The sequence below is a fragment of the Eptatretus burgeri genome, chromosome 10, assembly GCF_056783735.1.
Source record: "Eptatretus burgeri isolate ZD-2024b chromosome 10, Ebu_testis_v1, whole genome shotgun sequence".
NCBI lineage: Eukaryota > Metazoa > Chordata > Myxini > Myxiniformes > Myxinidae > Eptatretus > Eptatretus burgeri.
In genome coordinates, this window is record NC_140970.1 from 54,875,559 (window position 1) to 54,894,445 (window position 18,887).

An 18,887-nucleotide genomic window follows, 5' to 3' on the forward strand; every position below is an offset into this window, starting at 1 on the left:
ATACAGACAGACAGACAGACATACATACAGACAGACAGACAGACAGACAGACACACAACAATAACGAATATAGTGGTCACATATTTTTCGTGAAAATATTTTTTCGTGAACCAACAAGAGGAGTAAACGATATACCTACGTATTTATTAAGATTATTGTACTATTTGGGGATAGGCACGATTGATGGGGTTCGATACCATCTGCTTGAGCACCAGCACCCAGGGCAGTCAGGCTTTACACCAAAGAGGTCAACGATTGACCGTATCCTTGCCCTTTGGATCTTCACTGAATGCAGACGAGAGTTTCTTGCAGCCTATGTTGATCTCTGCAAAGCGTTCGATTCAGTGCATCCGGATGCCCTCTAGGGGACTCTTGGTCTTCGTGGGGTGCCACCAAAACTGATCAATCTGTTGTCTGGACTACACTCTGGTACTGAGAGTGCTGTGAGATGTGGTGATACCATCGCTGACCCCAGTTGTTACTGGAGATCGTTAGGGGTGTGTACTGACCCCCACACGTTTCAGCACTTGTATGGACTGCATTCTGGGGAGGATGTCAGAGAGATCAAGATCTCGGACCTTGATTTTGCATATGATGCAGTCATCTTTGCGGAGACTTTGGATATCCTTTTGGGGGCCCTCAAGGTGCTGATTAAGGAGTCGGAGCCACTGGGATTATGGGTTTCCTGGGTCAAAACTAAGATCCAGGCTTTCATTGACATCTTGAATGATGCTATCCTGTCTGTACCTGTTTGTGGTGAGGATGTTGAGGTCACAGAGAGATTCACTTACCTTGGCAGTGATATTCATGTCTGTGCTGGCTGTGAGCCAGAGAGGAATAGATGTCTGGGTCGGGCCTTGCGAGTCATGGATTCACTGGATCATGGGGTGTGGCGCTGTTGGTACCTGTGCAGGATGACGAAAGTTTGAGTCTTCAGGTCCTTGGTGCTTCCAGTCTTGCTGTACGGATGTGAGACTTGGAATGTGACCAGTGATCTGAGACGGAGACTTAATTCCTTCGGTACCAGGTCTCTTCAGAGAATCCTTGGCTATCGCTGGTCGGACTTTGTGTCCACCGAGCGGTTGCTGAGAGAGACTCAAATGAGATTTGTTACCTGCATAGTCCGTGAGCATCAGCTGCGGCTGTATGGACATGCGGCTCGTTTTCCTGACGCTGATCCCTATTTTCTCAGCGAGGGATCCTCGTGAGTGGAGGCGGCCAATGGGCTGACCACGTGCCTCATGGTTGCAGCAGGATGATTGGCATCTCAAGGAGATGGAGTTGGGCAGGCATCTGCCTGGGGGATGGCCAGTTGGAGGCCCCTGGAATACAGGCAGAAAGTGGTCGAAGCGACGCGCTGCTCCCATACCTGACCTGACCTGCACAATGGGATCGAAATGCCTACTCCTTTATATCTCTCGTCCGTGAGGGTACTTGCATGTCCAAAAAAAAAGAGGAGATATAGTAAGTTAAGATTCATATAATCGAGTGTGTTTTGCGTGTAATTATATTACTATAAAAGATAAGAAGTGAAAACAAACGTAGTTCGGCCTAAAATTAGAATCTCTGTTAGAAACAGACAATGTCCACTTTGAACAATGCAACCCGAGTTCAATGTGTGATGATGACGATGCCTTTGAATATTACTTACTTCAACGGTTAAACTAGCAGTCCACTGCAGCATTAAGGCCAAGCTCACGGTGAGGATGTTTTTTTGTTTTGGCCTATTTCCAATACTTGCCAAGTGCTGGTTTGTGAGGGTGAACAGCCATGGGAAATCAAACGAACACCAGTCAGTGGAGACAGTATTTCATCACTCGACCAAACAGCCAGCTCATTTGAACATCATTCCAGTGGAATAATGATGAACAAGGCAATCAAATTAATTATTAGTGACGAATTTGACAAGTGCCCTTTAAAGTCAAATTTTCTGATTCCCAAATAGGCTGAGGGACACGTCCATTAGGATTCACTGAAGTCTACTAATCGTCTGAAGAATAAACAACTTCATTGGTTGGTGGGGGATAAAAAGGCAATGACACACACACACACATAAATCACGATACAACATATTCAGTACAATGAACATAACTTTTAGTGAGTGGCCAATTGCGACATAATAACTGATAACGACATAAACAAACAACTAAAGCTAAAAAAAAAAGAGCACAATCTGATAAAGCACACAGAGAAACCAAACTTAACTACAACGGCACTGGCAGGAGCGCACACCTCCGCCAGGCTGAAAAATTTAGTTTGTATCCCACTGATCGGCCAGATCCGTATTCAAACATCAACCAAAATCGAATCCGCTTGTTGTCACACACACCCGACCTGTGCACCAAGTTTCATCCAAATCCGTCCTCAACCTCCCTGAAATATCTTGCTATAATGTGTATCGTTTCCGAACCCATCTATCAATGGCGAAGAATCAAAAAAAAAAATTTTTTTTTAAAGTCTCGTATCCTAATCTGGATCTTCACCAAAATCAAATCAAATCGTCCCCGTCACACACCCAATCTGTCCACCAAGTTTCGTGCGAAACCTCGCATAACTTTTTGAGATATCCTGCTCACAGACAGACAGACAGACAGACAGACAAACAGGGATGAAAACATAACCTCCATCCACATTTGACGGCGGAGGTCACAATACAACACAACAAACTCAAGCCAAAACATAGTAGTCCAGGGGCGAGATGTGATTTCTGGTGGTCGAAGGTACTTCATCAGCTGGGAAATTTTCATTGTCATCAGGTGTTCGACCAATAAGGATAGACTAATGCTCGGGTGGATGTAGATTCCCGAAATGGTGCAATTCTTTCTTCTTGACAAATAAAGTCTCTTCATACATGTAGTCGCACACAGACATACATATATGATATGCATATTTTCTTCATGAATTCAAACTCACATTGTAAATTAACATCAAATTTATTCAGGATAAACAACAGAGTGAAAAAAAAAGAGTGTCTGCACTTCTAGAGCAATAACAAGAAGTGTACCTTAATGCAGTCAAAAAAGAAATGTTCAGAATAACAACAACAACAACAACAACAACAACAACAACAACAACAACAACAAAGCTCAATGTATGCATAAAAATACAGATGTTGAAAAAGAAGACGAAGAAAAAGCAGGCCATGGAAACACTGAATATTGACAGACAAATATTCAGGAAGTTGGCAATTAATTATTGGTCAGTCTCGAGATTTAGATGTGAGAAGCCTTCTGAAATACGAGTTAGCTCGAGTATCTCTCGCACTTTTCAATCTGGATGGCACAATTAAAAAGACTCAAAAGAGCAAGGTCCTTGCATGGTTAGCGAAAGATCATGCACTCACAGACCTCCCAGAACCCACTGGAATAACAACTGGAGCGATAGACTCGATGATGCTCCTTCGAATGGTATGCACAGATACCGCATCGTGCAACACCTTTGGAGAACTGTCTGATCAGTTGTTGAGCGCAATCCTTGGAATGAACTAACTACAAGTACATTGCTGTAGTTGGTAAAAACGATTGTAATGAAGAATCAATCAAGTCAGATGAAAGAGCTCGCAGAGGCTGTGGACAAATGCAAGAAATCCAAAATCCGTCACGCTTGGCACCCCTTACAAAACAACGGCTGAATATGATGTCAAATGCAAACAACAAGGCAAACAGAGCAAACTTTCTCACGGAAGACTGGAGTGGAAAGTGTGAAAACACGCTTTTGCCGGGTTGTGAACTGTACCTGTCGGCTGGATTCCACGACTTATGGAAAGCAGTCAGAGTAGTTATGGGAAACCGTCATGATGTCTCCAAGCTGTCAGATAACCACGAAGAAGTTGATTCTCGCATGTTCCTGCATATTACACATGCAAAGAAAACCTTGGACATTGACAGAGTTGTTTTGTGGACCTTGGATTCAGATGTAGCCTGAATGTGCCCGAGACACTGCTCAATGAGTGGTAACTGTACTTGAAAACTGGCACTGGTCACAAGAAGAGGTTTGTGCCCATGCACACCATCACAGCAGAACTCGGAGAAGATATGGCACGTGTATTCACTCATTCACCGGCTGTGACTCAACATCAGCATTTCGTGGAACGGGAAGAGAAAAGTGGATGAAGGCCATCACAGAACATCCACAATTGGTGGATGGACTAAAGGGTCTTGGAAAAGATGCAATCTCTGTTTGAAAAAGTACAAATGTCAAACATCAGGTTTCAAACTTGAACTTGACCATAAGAGAATAAAAGAAAATTGCACCACTTTTAGAATTTACATCCACCCTGGTGAAGTCCCCCACATATGTACCTAACATCCAGTCGCAAAGAAAAATTTCTGGCCGACCAAGTACGATAAATCCTTAACTGGGCCACTTTGTGCAGTTCGGCCCCGCTACTATAGAGCTTCGCCACCAAATAAATCTTCATCCAGACAGCCAAAGCATGACAATTTGGCTCGAGCTGGATTCTTATTCCTCCGGTCAGTGTCAAGTCTGCAATTAGTACTTGTGCATTGAGTGTCGGCTGCAATGCACCATGTTTTATTCCCGAGTATCGATACGGATTTGTTTCAATATGATGCCTCATCTATCGAGATCGTGATTCATGTTTCACAGCTCCCGCTTTGACTTGTGAATACCAATTCAAAATCTGGGAAGAAGAAGTGTGGCCGTATTGGTCGGACATCGAGAGGCATAACAGCTTCCGAGTCGTGTCGATTCAGGAAGAACGTGCCAGCTCAATGTCGCCATCATCGATCCCTTTACGGCAGAGTGTGGCGACCCGTATGTTGAGTACTTACCACCTTGAGTGTACAATGTGGACATATATAACCTGTCCCAAGAAGAAGCTTCTGCACTTGGTTTTTAGATCATCCAAAGAGCACTTTATCACTGATAAGCTGTGCCAACATTGCAGACACGGACAAGCTCAAGCTCGTTGCAAGAAAAGCTAAATGCCTCGAGGCATGTCATAAAAAGAGAAAACCCAACATTACTCATCTCCCGATTCTACCGTACCACAACAGCAAGGCTCGGCCTTTGCAGAGCAATTGTGATCACATTTTGCTTCGGATGTTACAGTTCCAAAAACAATTTGAGTCAGTGTCACGAAGGAGCATGAAACAGTGGCAGTGGGGTTTCACGTCATGCTGTGCTGCTTCATGAGATCACATGATGATATGAGAAGGCATCCCGGTTATTCTCATCGTTTGAAAAATAACAAGTGTAGCTGGAGGGGCAGTGCGTTCCGCTTTATTAAATCTCATGCCGGGAAAGGTCTTGCAGTGGTTAGCACGGTGCCCTGGGCAGTGACCTGCTGGTAACATGTTATACGTTGTAATGAATAAAAAGAGTTTCGCAGAATGGCCATCCTTGTAAAAGTACATTCACATTTCATAATTTTCTTACATTTCATACAAGATGAATCAAATAATTGCACAGATGAATCGGTATGTTTACGATTCAAGCAATGGTCTCAAGCTGCATTTCGGAATCCATGAATTATAAAGGGTAAGAAAAGTGAATGCCGATGCAATGCCAGAAAACAAAAGGGAGTAGGCTGTTTGTAGCCTTGTCCCTTCGGAGCCTTTAGTGGAAAGCTCTTCGGGTAGCCGCCAGATTGGGGGGTTTGCAGGTTTTTTTGAGGGTTTTTTTTTTTCTTCTGCTTTATGGGTTGCATTCCTGGTTCTGCATTGCCTGCTATAGGGTACCGTTGAAGTCTGCGTTCCCACAGGCTTGCCACCAGGAAGCTCGAGGCCAGAAACCAGGTGTACCGCCCTGGGAGGCTGCCTCATCACCTGGTGTATAATCTCGGGTCCCTTTCTCTACCCGTTCAAGAATGGAGCCACACCGAGCATGGCATTCTGGGAGGCCTTTCTGAAGCCACTAGTTTGCACTGTTGGTGCCATCTGGAATGCTCTTCATTTATATGAAACGTTTCCTGAAGCCCCTCACCTCCTCTTTATTTCACACTGGGTCAATCATCTGCAGCACCCCCATCCTACATTTTCTCATCTTTCTTTGCCTTTTCACATAGGGGGGTGCCCTCTTGGTTTTGGGCCCCTTTTCACCCGGTGGGGGGGGGGACTGTTGTCTTAATTTTAAAAAATCGAAACAAATACACTGTACATTCATACAGAGTCAACAGCTGTAAATGTCTGTGATGTGTGCCAAATAATGATGGAAGGAAACATGCGAGTATGCAGTGGTTTACCAGCCCAAGTGAGGAAGCTGGCCCATGGCTCCAGGTGAAAGTGGGTAGTACTGCGTGATGTCAGGTGTGTGCGTTGCACGAGGCAGACCTGCAGGGATGGAGCATTTTAAAAGATCTTATTAGTGCTCCGAGACCCTAGTTTTCTCAAAGTCAAGTAAGTAGGTCAAAATTAATCGGTTAATTGGTGGCAAGGCTCAAGTGAAAGGCCTGCTCTCACCGCAGACGGCTTGCCGTTTTCTATCACAGAATTTCTGATCTCGCTCCACCTCACTGTGTCCCTCACAATGCTAACCAGACCTCACTCACCAATGCTAACCAGACCAATGCCTCACTCACCTAGAAGGCCAAACCTTGTTGACCTCTCCAAATTCAGACTAATTGCCAACCTTCACTCTTCTGTTCCCCCTCTTTTCTCGACTGTGGAATCCCCTCCCTGAATCCATTCAATCGTGTCCTTTCCATTCCTTTTAATTGGCATTCCATGTGAACCCTTATTCCAATTCCCAATTTTTCTTCTGATTGGCTCCACGAACTTGTCCACCGATATGATTTACATTTTTCCTGTTTGTCAGGCCCTGCTAACATGCTTGTTGTCAACTCAACCCACCCATTTCCCTTGTAATGTCTGCATATCCTGCCTGTGTGTTCGTATCTTCCTCATCCTCCTCTGTACACCAATGACCTCTTCCCTATCCATGTGCCAGTGTTACCTTCCGTCATTCGGCTCTTCCATAAGCCTCAAACTCCATTAAAAAAAAAAAACTCGAAATTGTCACCAGGGTGTTCAACATACCAGTTTTGAGGTCCAGTTCAGTGGGGAGTGGTGGTGGTGTTCCTGGTACGAAGCGCTCACTCCCGTAAGCCAAAATAGGAGCCAAGGGATGCATGTGATGAGGTGACTGGACCACAGGAACCTTGTTAGACTGAGAGTGTTGGGAGGAGGTGTGGGGGAGAGGGGAGTGGAGTGTGTTATGAAATTCCAGTTCATCCATTGGTAAAGGTTTCAAAGAATGAGAAAAAAAAAGAAGATTTATTAAATCCAAAGTCGAGATCTCGTTTCACCAATTTGAAAATGAACAGGTACATCTTGCAAGATCATGAACACAATCATGAATACAAGAGAAATAAGTACCACATGACCTTTAAATTCCATTTGCATAACACATCGATAAACATGGATACATATCAGAACCTCCCCTAACACTCCTCCTGTGCATACAAATGACGTAGACGAACATCAACAAATTACCTTTGATTATTATTACATTACCTATACTGTATAAATTGAGTTACTTAACATAAGAGAGTGCGCTCGCACTCTATATAATCGGGATGGCGCAGAAAAAAATGTCGGTCCCACCTGCTATATACAAAACTAAAGTTGTAGTATCTTCTCTAAGACGTCGCTTAGGCTACAGATGAGAGCCCACCTGTTCTGGTCAGGTGATTGTCTCGACAGGGATGACTTTTCAGTACTCCAGACCATGGTAAAAAACCGAGATTGGTCAAGACCGGCAAATCTTCTTCGAGTCAATAATAATAATAATAATAATAATAATAATAATAATAACAACAATAATAATCGTCATAATCATCTTCAGATGGCGTATTTTTGAGCTGCCTCTCTCAATGGCAATTACTGGTACCATCCGACAGAGTTTTACTTCGTGCAGCATCCTTTGCTATTGTAATATTAACAGCTTGAAAGGATTTAAAACAAAAGGTACGCAAAACTGCATTCCTTTGTAAAGGAATAGGAAGGGATCAGAGGGGTGGGTGGGACTACGACTGTCAATCAGCCTGATGGGGGCGGGGCCGCTGGACACATTTGCCCTACGACCAATCAGACCTATATAGGTGTGGTTAACGGTGGAATATTATCAGGTAGTCGGTGACAGCAACAACCCAGAAAGTACATACTATTTAGAATGTTAGATCGTCTATTAATTATGTACAGTACCATTACAATGTGAGCACGTTGAGAAAGTTTGTTCTGGAACATTTGTAAATCAGTAGTGGAATATATATGTATATATATATACATATATGTATTTCCAAAAAAAAAGGGAACAAGGAACTAGAGCTGTACTCTGATGTCATGACATCGCCAGATATGCCTCCACCTACATTATAAGATCATTAATCATACTTGCTCCAAGTTTGATTTCAATCCCTGAATCCAGATTCAAAATATTAAATAATTCTGGCTGCCAGACCATGCGTCCGATCAGGTGGAAATTTAAAGCATATATTCCCCATTACTGCGGGATCATAAGTGTGACGTTTCACATCAATTCATGAAGCAGTTCAGGAGAAATAATTTTTTTTAAGATTTTCCTTCAATCCAAGATGTCTGCCAGACCATGTGACCCATTGATTATTTGTAAACACCCTGGTATCCCCATGGCTTGGGGAACATGAAGGTGAAGTTTCCTATCGATCTGTCAAGCCATTCTGGAGAAGAATATTTTTAAAGGTTTACTCTTCAAAAAAAACCCCATAGCTGCCAAAGCATGTGATCTCTGACGTCATAGGTAGAGAACCTTTTGTTCCTCATGGATAGGCAATCATTCCTGTAAAGTTTTTCAAATAAAGGGATTGAAATCAAACTTGGTACAAGTATGTATAATGATGTAATAATGTGGGCAGAGGCATATCTGGCAATGTCACAATGTCAAAGAGTGCCCTTCTAGTATAAAATTGTTTTATTACTTGGTATACTGTATTACAAACACATCACCAAACACATCATGATTGCTTTAACAAGCTGTCTGCTAAATTTAGGTTTAAACTTCTTTCGAGATACCTCTGACAAGAAACTACCAGTAGGGGGTGCTGGATTGTTTATAAAACTTTGGTTGAAGGTATTGGGGTGCCAATCTTACTTTAGTGAAGGAGGATTTGATTTGTAGTGAGATGTAGGTGAGGGGGGGTGGTGTGTGTGTGTGTGTGTGTGTGTGTGTGTGTGTGTGTGTGTGTGTGTGTGTGTGTGTGAGAGAGAGAGAGAGAGAGAGAGAGAGAGAGAGAGAGAGAGAGAGAGAGAGAGAGAGAGAGAGAGAGAGAGAGAGAGAGAGAGAGAGAGAGAGAGAGAGAGAGAGAGAGAGAGGAGAGAGAGAGAGAGAGGGAGAGAGAGGGGAGAGAGAGAGAGAGAGAGAGAGAGAGAGAGAGAGAGAGAGAGAGAGAGAGAGAGAGAGAGAGAGAGAGAGAGAGAGAGAGAGAGAGGAGAAAGGGGAGGAGAAGAGTGCGGAGGGGAGAGGGAGAGGGGATTCCGGCAGATGTGACACCCAGTTTAACGTCCATCTGAGAGACGATTTTGTTGAGAGAGAGGTTGAGAGAGAGAGGTGAGAGAGTGAGAGGTTGAGAGAGAGAGAGAGAGAGAGAGAGAGAGAGAGAGAGAGAGAGAGAGAGAGAGAGAGAGAGAGAGAGAGAGACAGACAGACAGACAGACAGACAGAGAGAGACAGAGACAGAGAGAGACAGAGACAGAGAGAGATGCATAGACAGAGAGAGTGACAGACAGAGACAGAGAGAGATGCATAGACAGAGAGACAGACAGAGAGAGAAGAGGGGAGGGGAGGAGAGAGAGAGAGAGGGGAGAGAGAGGGGAGAGAGAGAGAGAGAGAGAGAGAGAGGGGGGGGGGGAGGAGAAAGGGGAGGAGAAGAGTGCGGAGGGGGAGAGGGAGTGGGGATTCCGGCAGATGTGACACCCAGTTTAACGTCCATCTGAGAGACAACACACATTGATGAATCACCCTGCCTGTGAAACATCGGGATGACAGTTTATAGCTGGGTCAGGATTCAAACCCAGGCTAGACAGCTTAAAGCGAGCATGCATACCTCTCGGCTATCCTGCTGTGATGTGGAAATTCATTGCTTTGTAACAACTAAAACATTTTCTACTAATTTTAGCCATCTATGATTATTTTACCTTCCTAACTCCGGAATCGAACCGCGGTGTCGCCATCGAAGCGTGAAGAGCGCTCGCCAAGTGTTTTAATCAAGCAATCCAATGAAACAGTTGAAGAAACTTTTACAAACGAAACGTTCAATGTTTTAAATGTATTGATATATGCTGAAGTGAGGGGTTGTGTAATGAAAAAAGATCGTACAAAAAGGGGGAAACATGGTGTAAAATATAATTGTACATTTTCAGTGAGCAATCCACCGCCCCCCCCACCCCCCCCACCCACACCAACACAGGTGAGTGCCGCCTGAACTTTGCTCAAGTCGATCGATATACAATATTCAGTGACAGTGCGAATATTGTAGAGCGCTCACCAAGTGGCTTAAGCACTCAAGGAAGTACTCCAACGAAACAGTTGATAAGGAATGGCTGGCTTGGCAAGTGATTAGCGATCGCCGATCTGTCGTATAATTAAACATCTCCCAGCGACACCAAAATGTAAAATATGTCTGAATTGGACAAATAAACATTTTCTTAACAGTCGTAGCTGCTCCTTAGTTCGAGTCTGGAGCTTAAATTTTGGCTTTGTTGAAGAGATTCTCGAGTTTATGGCATGCGCGGAAATGAAATACAGTAATCCCCCGTTTCTCACGGGGGTTACGTTACAAACCTCCCCGCGCTAAGTGAAAATCCGTGATGAATGGACGCCTCCCCCCAAAAATCTATTCGTCTGGTCTGGTCGGTTTGGGTTTGAGGTGCCTGAGATCGACTAGTCTGGTCTGGTCGGTTTGGCAGTGATTGGGTTTGAGGTGCCGGAGATCGACTAGTCTGGTCTGGTCGGTTTGGCAGTGATTGGGCTTGAGGTGCCGGAGATCGACTAGTCTGGTCTGGTCGGTTTTGAGGTGCTGGGTACGAGCAGTGCTCGTCCAACGGCGGCAAACTTTTTTCCTTTCCGAAGCATATATCGAGCACCTTTACCTTAACCTTCTCCTGGAGCGTCCCAGGACCTTCCTCTGGCGCTTCGGTTCCTTGCCAGAAGCCTTAGAAGGTGCAGGGCATTTGGGCGGCATCGTGGGGCTTGGAGAAAAAATGTAGAAAATATTCGTAGTTCACAAGCGAAACTTTGTCTCGTGCGTTGTATGACTGGTCGAGCACCATGCGATATAATTTATTGCTTAAATAATTTATATTTTATATATTATCACCGCGATGTACCGGGGGAATCCGCAGAAAAAATTAGTTACGTTACAAGGGAAAACCCGCGATGAAAAAGATAGCCATATGGCATAGGGCCACCCTGAGGCCACCGCAGAAACTCTGCGGCCGCCGCACGTTTCTGTCAATTCAGGGCGGTACGGCCGCCGTATCCTCGCCGTAGAGCAAATGCGACTTAGGCTTAAGCACTGCAATATATCCAGTGATTCATAGTAATGATGGACAGGCATTTGATAGCATGAGTGAGGAAAGTGGAAAAAAAAAAAAAAACGTTATCGTTAATAAACCATTGCGGCCTGTTCCAACTCAAGGCATTGTTGAGCAGGCCAAACAAAATGGCGAATTAAGACCCCAGCGGGGGAGAGCGAGGTAACCAGGATGTACCTTAAGACACCAGCGAGGGAGAGAGAGGTGGCCGAGGATGCACCTGATGAAGGACATAATTAAATAAGGCCGTTAATTATCTTCAAAAGTGGTGTCTTGATTAACCCAAACACCCAATTTTCACTCTTGCACTTCCTTGGAGTTTTCTTCGTATGCAAGCAACGTTTCAGGCCGCTAGGTTTCATGGTTCTGGAGTTATGGAGGAGACACACTGACGCAATGACACACACACACACTTATTAGTATAGACAGATGAAGTAAAATTGTAGTAACACTGCATGGGGTATCGTGTTCTATGAACTCTCTAGCGCCCCTCACCCAAGGAGAGAGTATTGCATTTGGGTCCGTTTGGCTGTTTGTCTGTTGGTCCGCAAAGAATGTGCTAACGTAGGCCACAAACACCACCTAGTGGCAACCAGCAGTACACATTCTCCTTTTTCAACCGAGTACCTCCATAAAGCGTGTACAATTAGAATGTGAGCACGTCCATAAAGTATGTACGACAAAACCACACGAAACAAGTCTGGGCGAGGGTGTGCAATCTTTGCTCGTTCTAGTTTAGATATGCTTTTAAGGTCATATTTGAAGTTTTTGATTTTTTTCACCTTTCTCAATTTGACTCGTAGTTTTATCACAAGAAGTTCATGATCTGTCCCACAGTCTGCACCTGGCAGAGTATTGGCAGATGCACAGCACTTCTCAATCTTCTGTTGATTAGAATTTAGTTTATCAGATTTATAAATTTCCCATCAGGTGAAGTCCATGTGTGCAGTGTACGATTGGGTTGTTTGAACCATGTGCTTGCAATTACGAGGTGTCTCCACACAGAACCCTAGCATTCACTTCCCTCATTTTGATAACTAATGTATGCTTTCATACAATCACTGATGCTCCTGCTTCTCCAATTTTTTTGCATTCCAGTCTCCAAAATCAAACCATTTCCTTCTTCCCGTTCCTCCAACTTCCATGAAACTCCTCCACATTTTCTTCATCTGCTACAAAAGTTGGAGCATATATCTAAATCATGGTGGTGTTCACTGAATGCCCTTTCAACCTCACTGATATGAACCTATCAACGACTTGGTTATATCCCGGTACTGAGTCTGCCATCTTCTTTTTGCAAATCATTTCCATGCTATTTCTTTTACATGTTTCCTGACTAGAAAAGAACTCTCTATTATAATCGTCAGATTGAAACTGTACCAAACTACTCCATCAAAATCCAATTGTCCCCCAAATTTCTGTGTTTGGCCTGTCCGCCGTCTCTCTCCTCATTCGATGGCAGGAGTTTGTTTTCACCCCTGGTTGTCTGTGAGCAGGATATCTCAAAAAGTTACACACTGATTCAGATGAAACTGGGTGGACAGGTTGGGTGTGTGACAAGGACGAATTGATTCGATTTTGGTGAAGATCCGAATCTGGATGCAATAATTTTTTAAGTGATTCTTCACACTTGAGAGATCGGATGAAAAATGATAGAGAGCACAATATTTTAAAACGTTGTCGTCGGGTTATGACCAAACTCGGTGGATGAGTTGGGTAGCTGACAGGAACACGCCGATTCGATTTTGGTTCAGGTACGGATGCAGATCCGGTGGGATACAAAACGGAAACTGTTCAGCCTGGCGGAGGTACGCGTTCTACTGAGTGCCGTTATAGTTGTGTCTAATTTTCCTGCTTCATTGACCTTACATTGCATGTTTTGTTCTTCTTCCAATTTTATGAATTTTACTGATGAGCTTTCTTACAAAAGACTGTTAAGTTGCACTTCAAATAATATGTACTGTATTGAATCACATCAGGAAGAATCCGCACATCTGTCCTGCACTTTCATATTCTTTGCAAACTGGAAAAAAAAATGTGTACGTCTAAATAAGTTGTCAATGGGAATTAATAGTGGTTAGAGTGTACACAAGGAATAATGCAAGTGGTTGAGAACCACTGGCTCTTGTCAGAGGAGGGGTTATTGAGGGTGGGCAACGATGCCAATTCTGGAAACAATTCCTCTCACTGCCAGAGGGAGTGGGTATTACTCGAGTGCAAAAAAAAAAAAAAATCACCAGTAGAAATACAAAGAAGCTTTTGTAATGTAACGATACAGAACATTCAAATACAAAACTAAAAAACTAGAGGAGAAGCACTCGGTAGAGTGCAAAACCTCCGCCGCCAATACTGCTGGGTCACTTAAGTGAACCTGATATCCTATTCATTGTCGGTCAAAACGGATCAGACTCTACTGGACCACGATTGAATAAACTAAACGAGATTGACGCGCATGTAAAAATGGCAAAAAAAAAAAATTGAAATTTTTTTGGAAAAAAAAGGTGCAAAATTTCTGGGGTTTTTTTCTCCAACAAATTTGGGGGGGGTTGGAAATCACTTAAAACATGTAGAAATGCAAAAAAAATTCAAATATTTTTCAAATAAAATCAAAAATGTTTTGAAAAAAGTTGCAAAATGTCTTTTTTTCCTCTAACAATTTTTTTTTTGGTTGGAAATCACTTAAAACATGTAGAAATGCAAAAAACAAAAATTCAAATATTTTTTCAAAATGGCCACCATAGCGGCCATATTGGACTTTGGACAAAGTCCAAAATCTAATGGCATGATCCTTGGACCATACCTAATCCCCCCACCAAGTTTTGTCCAAATCCGTCCAGGAGTTTTTCCGTAATACTTTTCACAAACAAACAAACAAACAGACAGGGGTGAAAACAGTAAACTCCATCCATCTTCGATGGCGGAGGTTAACTAGAGAGGGAGCACTCAGGAGAGTGCAAAACCTCCGCCACCAATACTGCTGGGTCACTCAAGTGAACCTTATATCTTATTCATTAAATATGATGTCAACAGTGCTGACAGTTATAGTTCTTTTCTCCATTTTTTTTTGGGGGAGGGGGGTTGGAAATCACTTAAAACATGTAGAAATGCAAAAAAAAATTCTTTTTTGGGGGTGGGTAACAATTTTTTTTTGGGGGGGGGGGTTGGAAATCACTTAAAACATGTAGAAATGCAAAAAAACATTTTTTTTTCACGAATAATTTTTTTTTTGGGGGGGGGGGTTGGAAATCACTTAAAACATGTAGAAATGCAAAAAAAAAATTCTCTATTTTTTTTGGGGGGGGTTGGAAATCACTTAAAACATGTAGAAATGCAAAAAAATTTTTTTTTTTGTCCAACAACTTTTTTGGGGGAGGGGTTCAAAATTTAATGTTCAAAGTTCAAAATTTAATGGCATGATCCTTGGACCATACCTAACTCCCCCCCCCCACCAAGTTTCGTCGAAATCCGTCGAGGAGTTTTTCCGTAATACTGTTCACAAACAAACAAACAGAAAGGGGTGAAAACAGTAACCTCCATCCATCTTCGAAGATGGCGGAGGTTAAATATGGGATCTTTACTTGAGAATTACTTTTTCTGCAAAGACAAAAAAAATAAAAAAATTACCCCCGTGTGGGAGTGACGGTCATCTCTGCAAGAAAATATATAGCCTCCTGAAGGTAGGGCAGTTTTTGCAAACTTTGAAGTCACGTGACGTGAAAACGAAAGCGAATATCGAAAATCCGGCCTGACAAAATTTAGATATTGTCCCATAGATTTATATGCCACAATCAAATTCAAGATCGCTTGAGAAATGTAGGAGATAGATTTTGAAAATCGTCATTTTGCATTTTTTGCCAACTTTGAAGTAACGTGACACGAAAACGAAAGCGAATATCGAAAATCTTGCCCGACCAAAATTTAGATATTGTCCCAATATGCCACAATCAAATTCAAGATCGCTTGAGAAATGGCGGAGATAGAATTTGAAAATCGTCATTTTCGCAACTTCAAAGGCCTCATGACCTTGACCTTGACCTTCGGTGACCTTGAAAGTCATACCATCGTGTACGTCTCATCGACCTCTATCAGGATCACTAATGACCAGATCTCCCGCTTCAACTTCATTGTGAACGGACGGATGGACGGACGGATCGTCACCTCTCCTCTCAACACCAATATTATTAGGTCATGCTCGAAGAGATGACCTAAAAAGAAGCTTAAAACATATCGTGGTAATAAATAAATAAAAATAAATGAAAATGGTTTGAGACACGTTGCATGCAGCACGGACATGCAGTAAGACACTTGCTTGCAGCATGGGAGACATTGTACAAAACCCAGGGACCATCTGACACGACAGGAGCCGGTAGAAAAATAAAATCGTCAAAATGAAAACCGAATGAGTCAATTGTGACGAGTCAAACAGCACTTTTATACATCACTCTGGTTAAGATGAATTTAAATGTATTTACTGAATAGCATTTCCATTTGAGTGGACTGCATTCAGTTGCTCTTTCATTTGGCTGGTATAAACGCAGGTGGTGGATAAAGTTGAGGATTCTCCCAGTACAACATGCCGAGGGGATTCCCCGATGACAATGCAACAACAAGGTTCCTCCGACTGCGCACAATTAGACCTGGCTGTACTGTTTAGATGTACAGTACTCACCCGATCGGTACATTGTGCTGCATAGTGTGTATCGATCATGTTGTTTCGTTTGGTCAGAATGAAGGTGAGGTGCTGAATAGCATTTCTATCATTTGGGGATTCCCCGATGACAATGCCTGCAAGGTCGTATTGTCCTGGCTGGACCGTTCGCAAATGGAATTACCAGAAGTACATCATTGAGCTATGCCATTCCCCATATTCAAGTGCATTTGCTGCAGGTTTTCTGCTGGCATTGAGATTCATTATGCCATAATCAAGTTCGATGTCTTTGTACGAGCACAAAATTTTAATGATAAAGTTTGACAATTCCGTCACCAGTAATCCATGCCATCTATTGGGGTTTTCATGTGATTTTCCTGTTGGTATCACTATTCCAATTAGGCACGAGAGTGCGATACCGTTTGAAGTGCGGCAAAATCAATCGGACTTCTTTCTATTCCATCTCAATATTTGATGCTATCAGAATCTTCATCTCTATTTTTTACTGGAAAGGAAATCGTATTTATCATCTTATTATTGAATGCATAGATTTTCTGCATCAACATCACAATTAAGGGAATGGCTGATGTATATACTGTAAGGTAATGGCATCCAGGTTCCCTTCTAAATCAACCATCACAACTGATTATCAGCACTATCATTGTGTAAAATGAAATACTGTACCAATTTAAATCAAGATTCAGTACTTTTATTGTGCAAAATGAACTCATGTACCAATTTAAATCAAGATTCAGGACTTTCATTGTGTAAAATGAACCAAGGTACCAATTTAAATCAAGATTCAGTACTTTAATTGTGTAAAATGAACTAATGTACCAATTTAAATCAAGATTCAGTACTATCATTGTGTAATTTGAACAACTGTAACAATTTAAATCAAGATTCAGTACTTTAATTGTGTAAAATGAACTAAAGTACCGATTTAAATCAAGATTCAGTACTTTTATTGTGTAAAATGAACTAAAGTACCAATTTAAATCAAGATTCAGTACTTTCATTGTGTAAAATGAACTAATGTTCCAATTTAAATCAAGATTCAGTACTTTAATTGTGTAAAATGAACTAATGTACCAATTTAAATCAAGATTCAGTACTATCATTGTGTAAAATGAACTAATGTACCAATTTAAATCAAGATTCAGTACTTTCATTGTGTAAAATGAAATAATGTACCAATTTAAATCAAGATTCAGTACTTTTATTGTGTAAAATGAACTAATGTACCAATTTAAATCAAGATTCAGTACTATCATTGTGTAAAATGAACTAATGTACCAATTTAAATCAAGATTCAGTACTTTTATTGTGTAAAATGAACTAATGTACCAATTTAAATCAAGATTCAGTACTATCATTGTGTAAAATGAACTAATGTACCAATTTAAATCAAGATTCAGTACTTTTATTGTGTAAAATGAACTGCGATACCATTATGAACTGATTATCAGTGCTATCATTGTGTAAAATGAACTACTGTACCACTTTAAATCAAGATTCAGTACTTTTATTGTGTAAAATGAACTAATGTACCAATTTAAATCAAGATTCAGTACTATCATTGTGTAAAATGAACTAATGTACCAATTTAAATCAAGATTCAGTACTATCATTGTGTAAAATGAACTAATGTACCAATTTAAATCAAGATTCAGTACTTTTATTGCGTAAAATGAACTGCGATACCATTATGAACTGATTATCAGTACTATCGTTGTGTAAAATGAACCACTGTACCAATTTAAATCAAGATTCAGTACTTTCATTGTGTAAAAGGAACTAAGGTACCAATTTAAATCAAGATTCAGTGCTTTCATTGTGTTAAAGGAACTAAGGTACCATTTTGAACTGATGATTGGTACTTTCATTGTGTAACATGAAGTACGATGCCATTTTGAACTGATGATCGGTACTCTCCTTGTGTAACATTAACTAAGGTACAAATTTGAACTGATGATCGGTACTTTCATTGTGTAAAATGAACCGAGGTACCAATCTCTTGTACTCTGCTTCAATTCCACACTCATCACATAATGATGGTGATCTGGGGGATGGGCAGAGGTGGAACGATCGATCACATAACAGTAAAATTGGGCCAAGAACGTTTTTCCTTTCTGCTGTCGTCATCAGCATCAGTCGTTGCCCTCTCCTACCCAGTTGTGCGAGGTGCAAAAGCAAACTTTTGTCAATTCCACATTGAGAAGTTCTCTCTCAGGTATACCTTAGCCATGAATGCAGAAATCACGATTATAACCACGTGTCATCGTATACTTGAAAGTTCCAGATTAAAGTCGGTATCAGGTGTATGTTTCAACAACCTGAATAATATTTTGCTTTAACACCTGCATAGAAACATTCAACTGAAATTACAAAAATTCACCGACGACTCCTGCTGTACGAAGAGAAAACATCTGTAAAAGGACAACTGATGAGTCAATGTCGTCTGACTTTTCATAACTTCAGAGATAAATGCTCAAGTCGAGTTTTTTTAATTACTGACAGGGTTCTGAGGGTGGATACTATTAGGGCCATGTTACTGAAAGGTGCAAAAGGAAATCGTAAAAGACACATATGAACCAAATTATGAAGCATGAGGCTGCGGTACCACATGTCCTCTCTTTTTGAAGGAGTATGAAATAAAATGGATAGTCTTGGACAAAGAACACAACAGGTGCATCGATCCAGGAACC

General features: G+C 41.8%; 1 protein-coding gene across 17 annotated transcripts in view; it reads right to left on the minus strand.

Moving 5' to 3' along the window:
* Window positions 1-18,887, minus strand: part of LOC147018605 (transcription factor 7-like 2) — a 445,180-nt gene that overhangs the window by 138,605 nt on the left and 287,688 nt on the right. For all 17 annotated transcript variants that reach the window (XM_085898440.1, XM_085898439.1, XM_085898437.1 and 14 more), the window contains exons 5-6: window positions 6,999-7,128; window positions 6,206-6,293 (exon numbers count right to left, since the gene is read on the minus strand). In XM_085898440.1, the coding sequence (XP_085754566.1) occupies window positions 6,206-6,293; window positions 6,999-7,128 (218 nt within the window). The remainder of the gene's footprint in view (window positions 1-6,205; window positions 6,294-6,998; window positions 7,129-18,887) is intronic.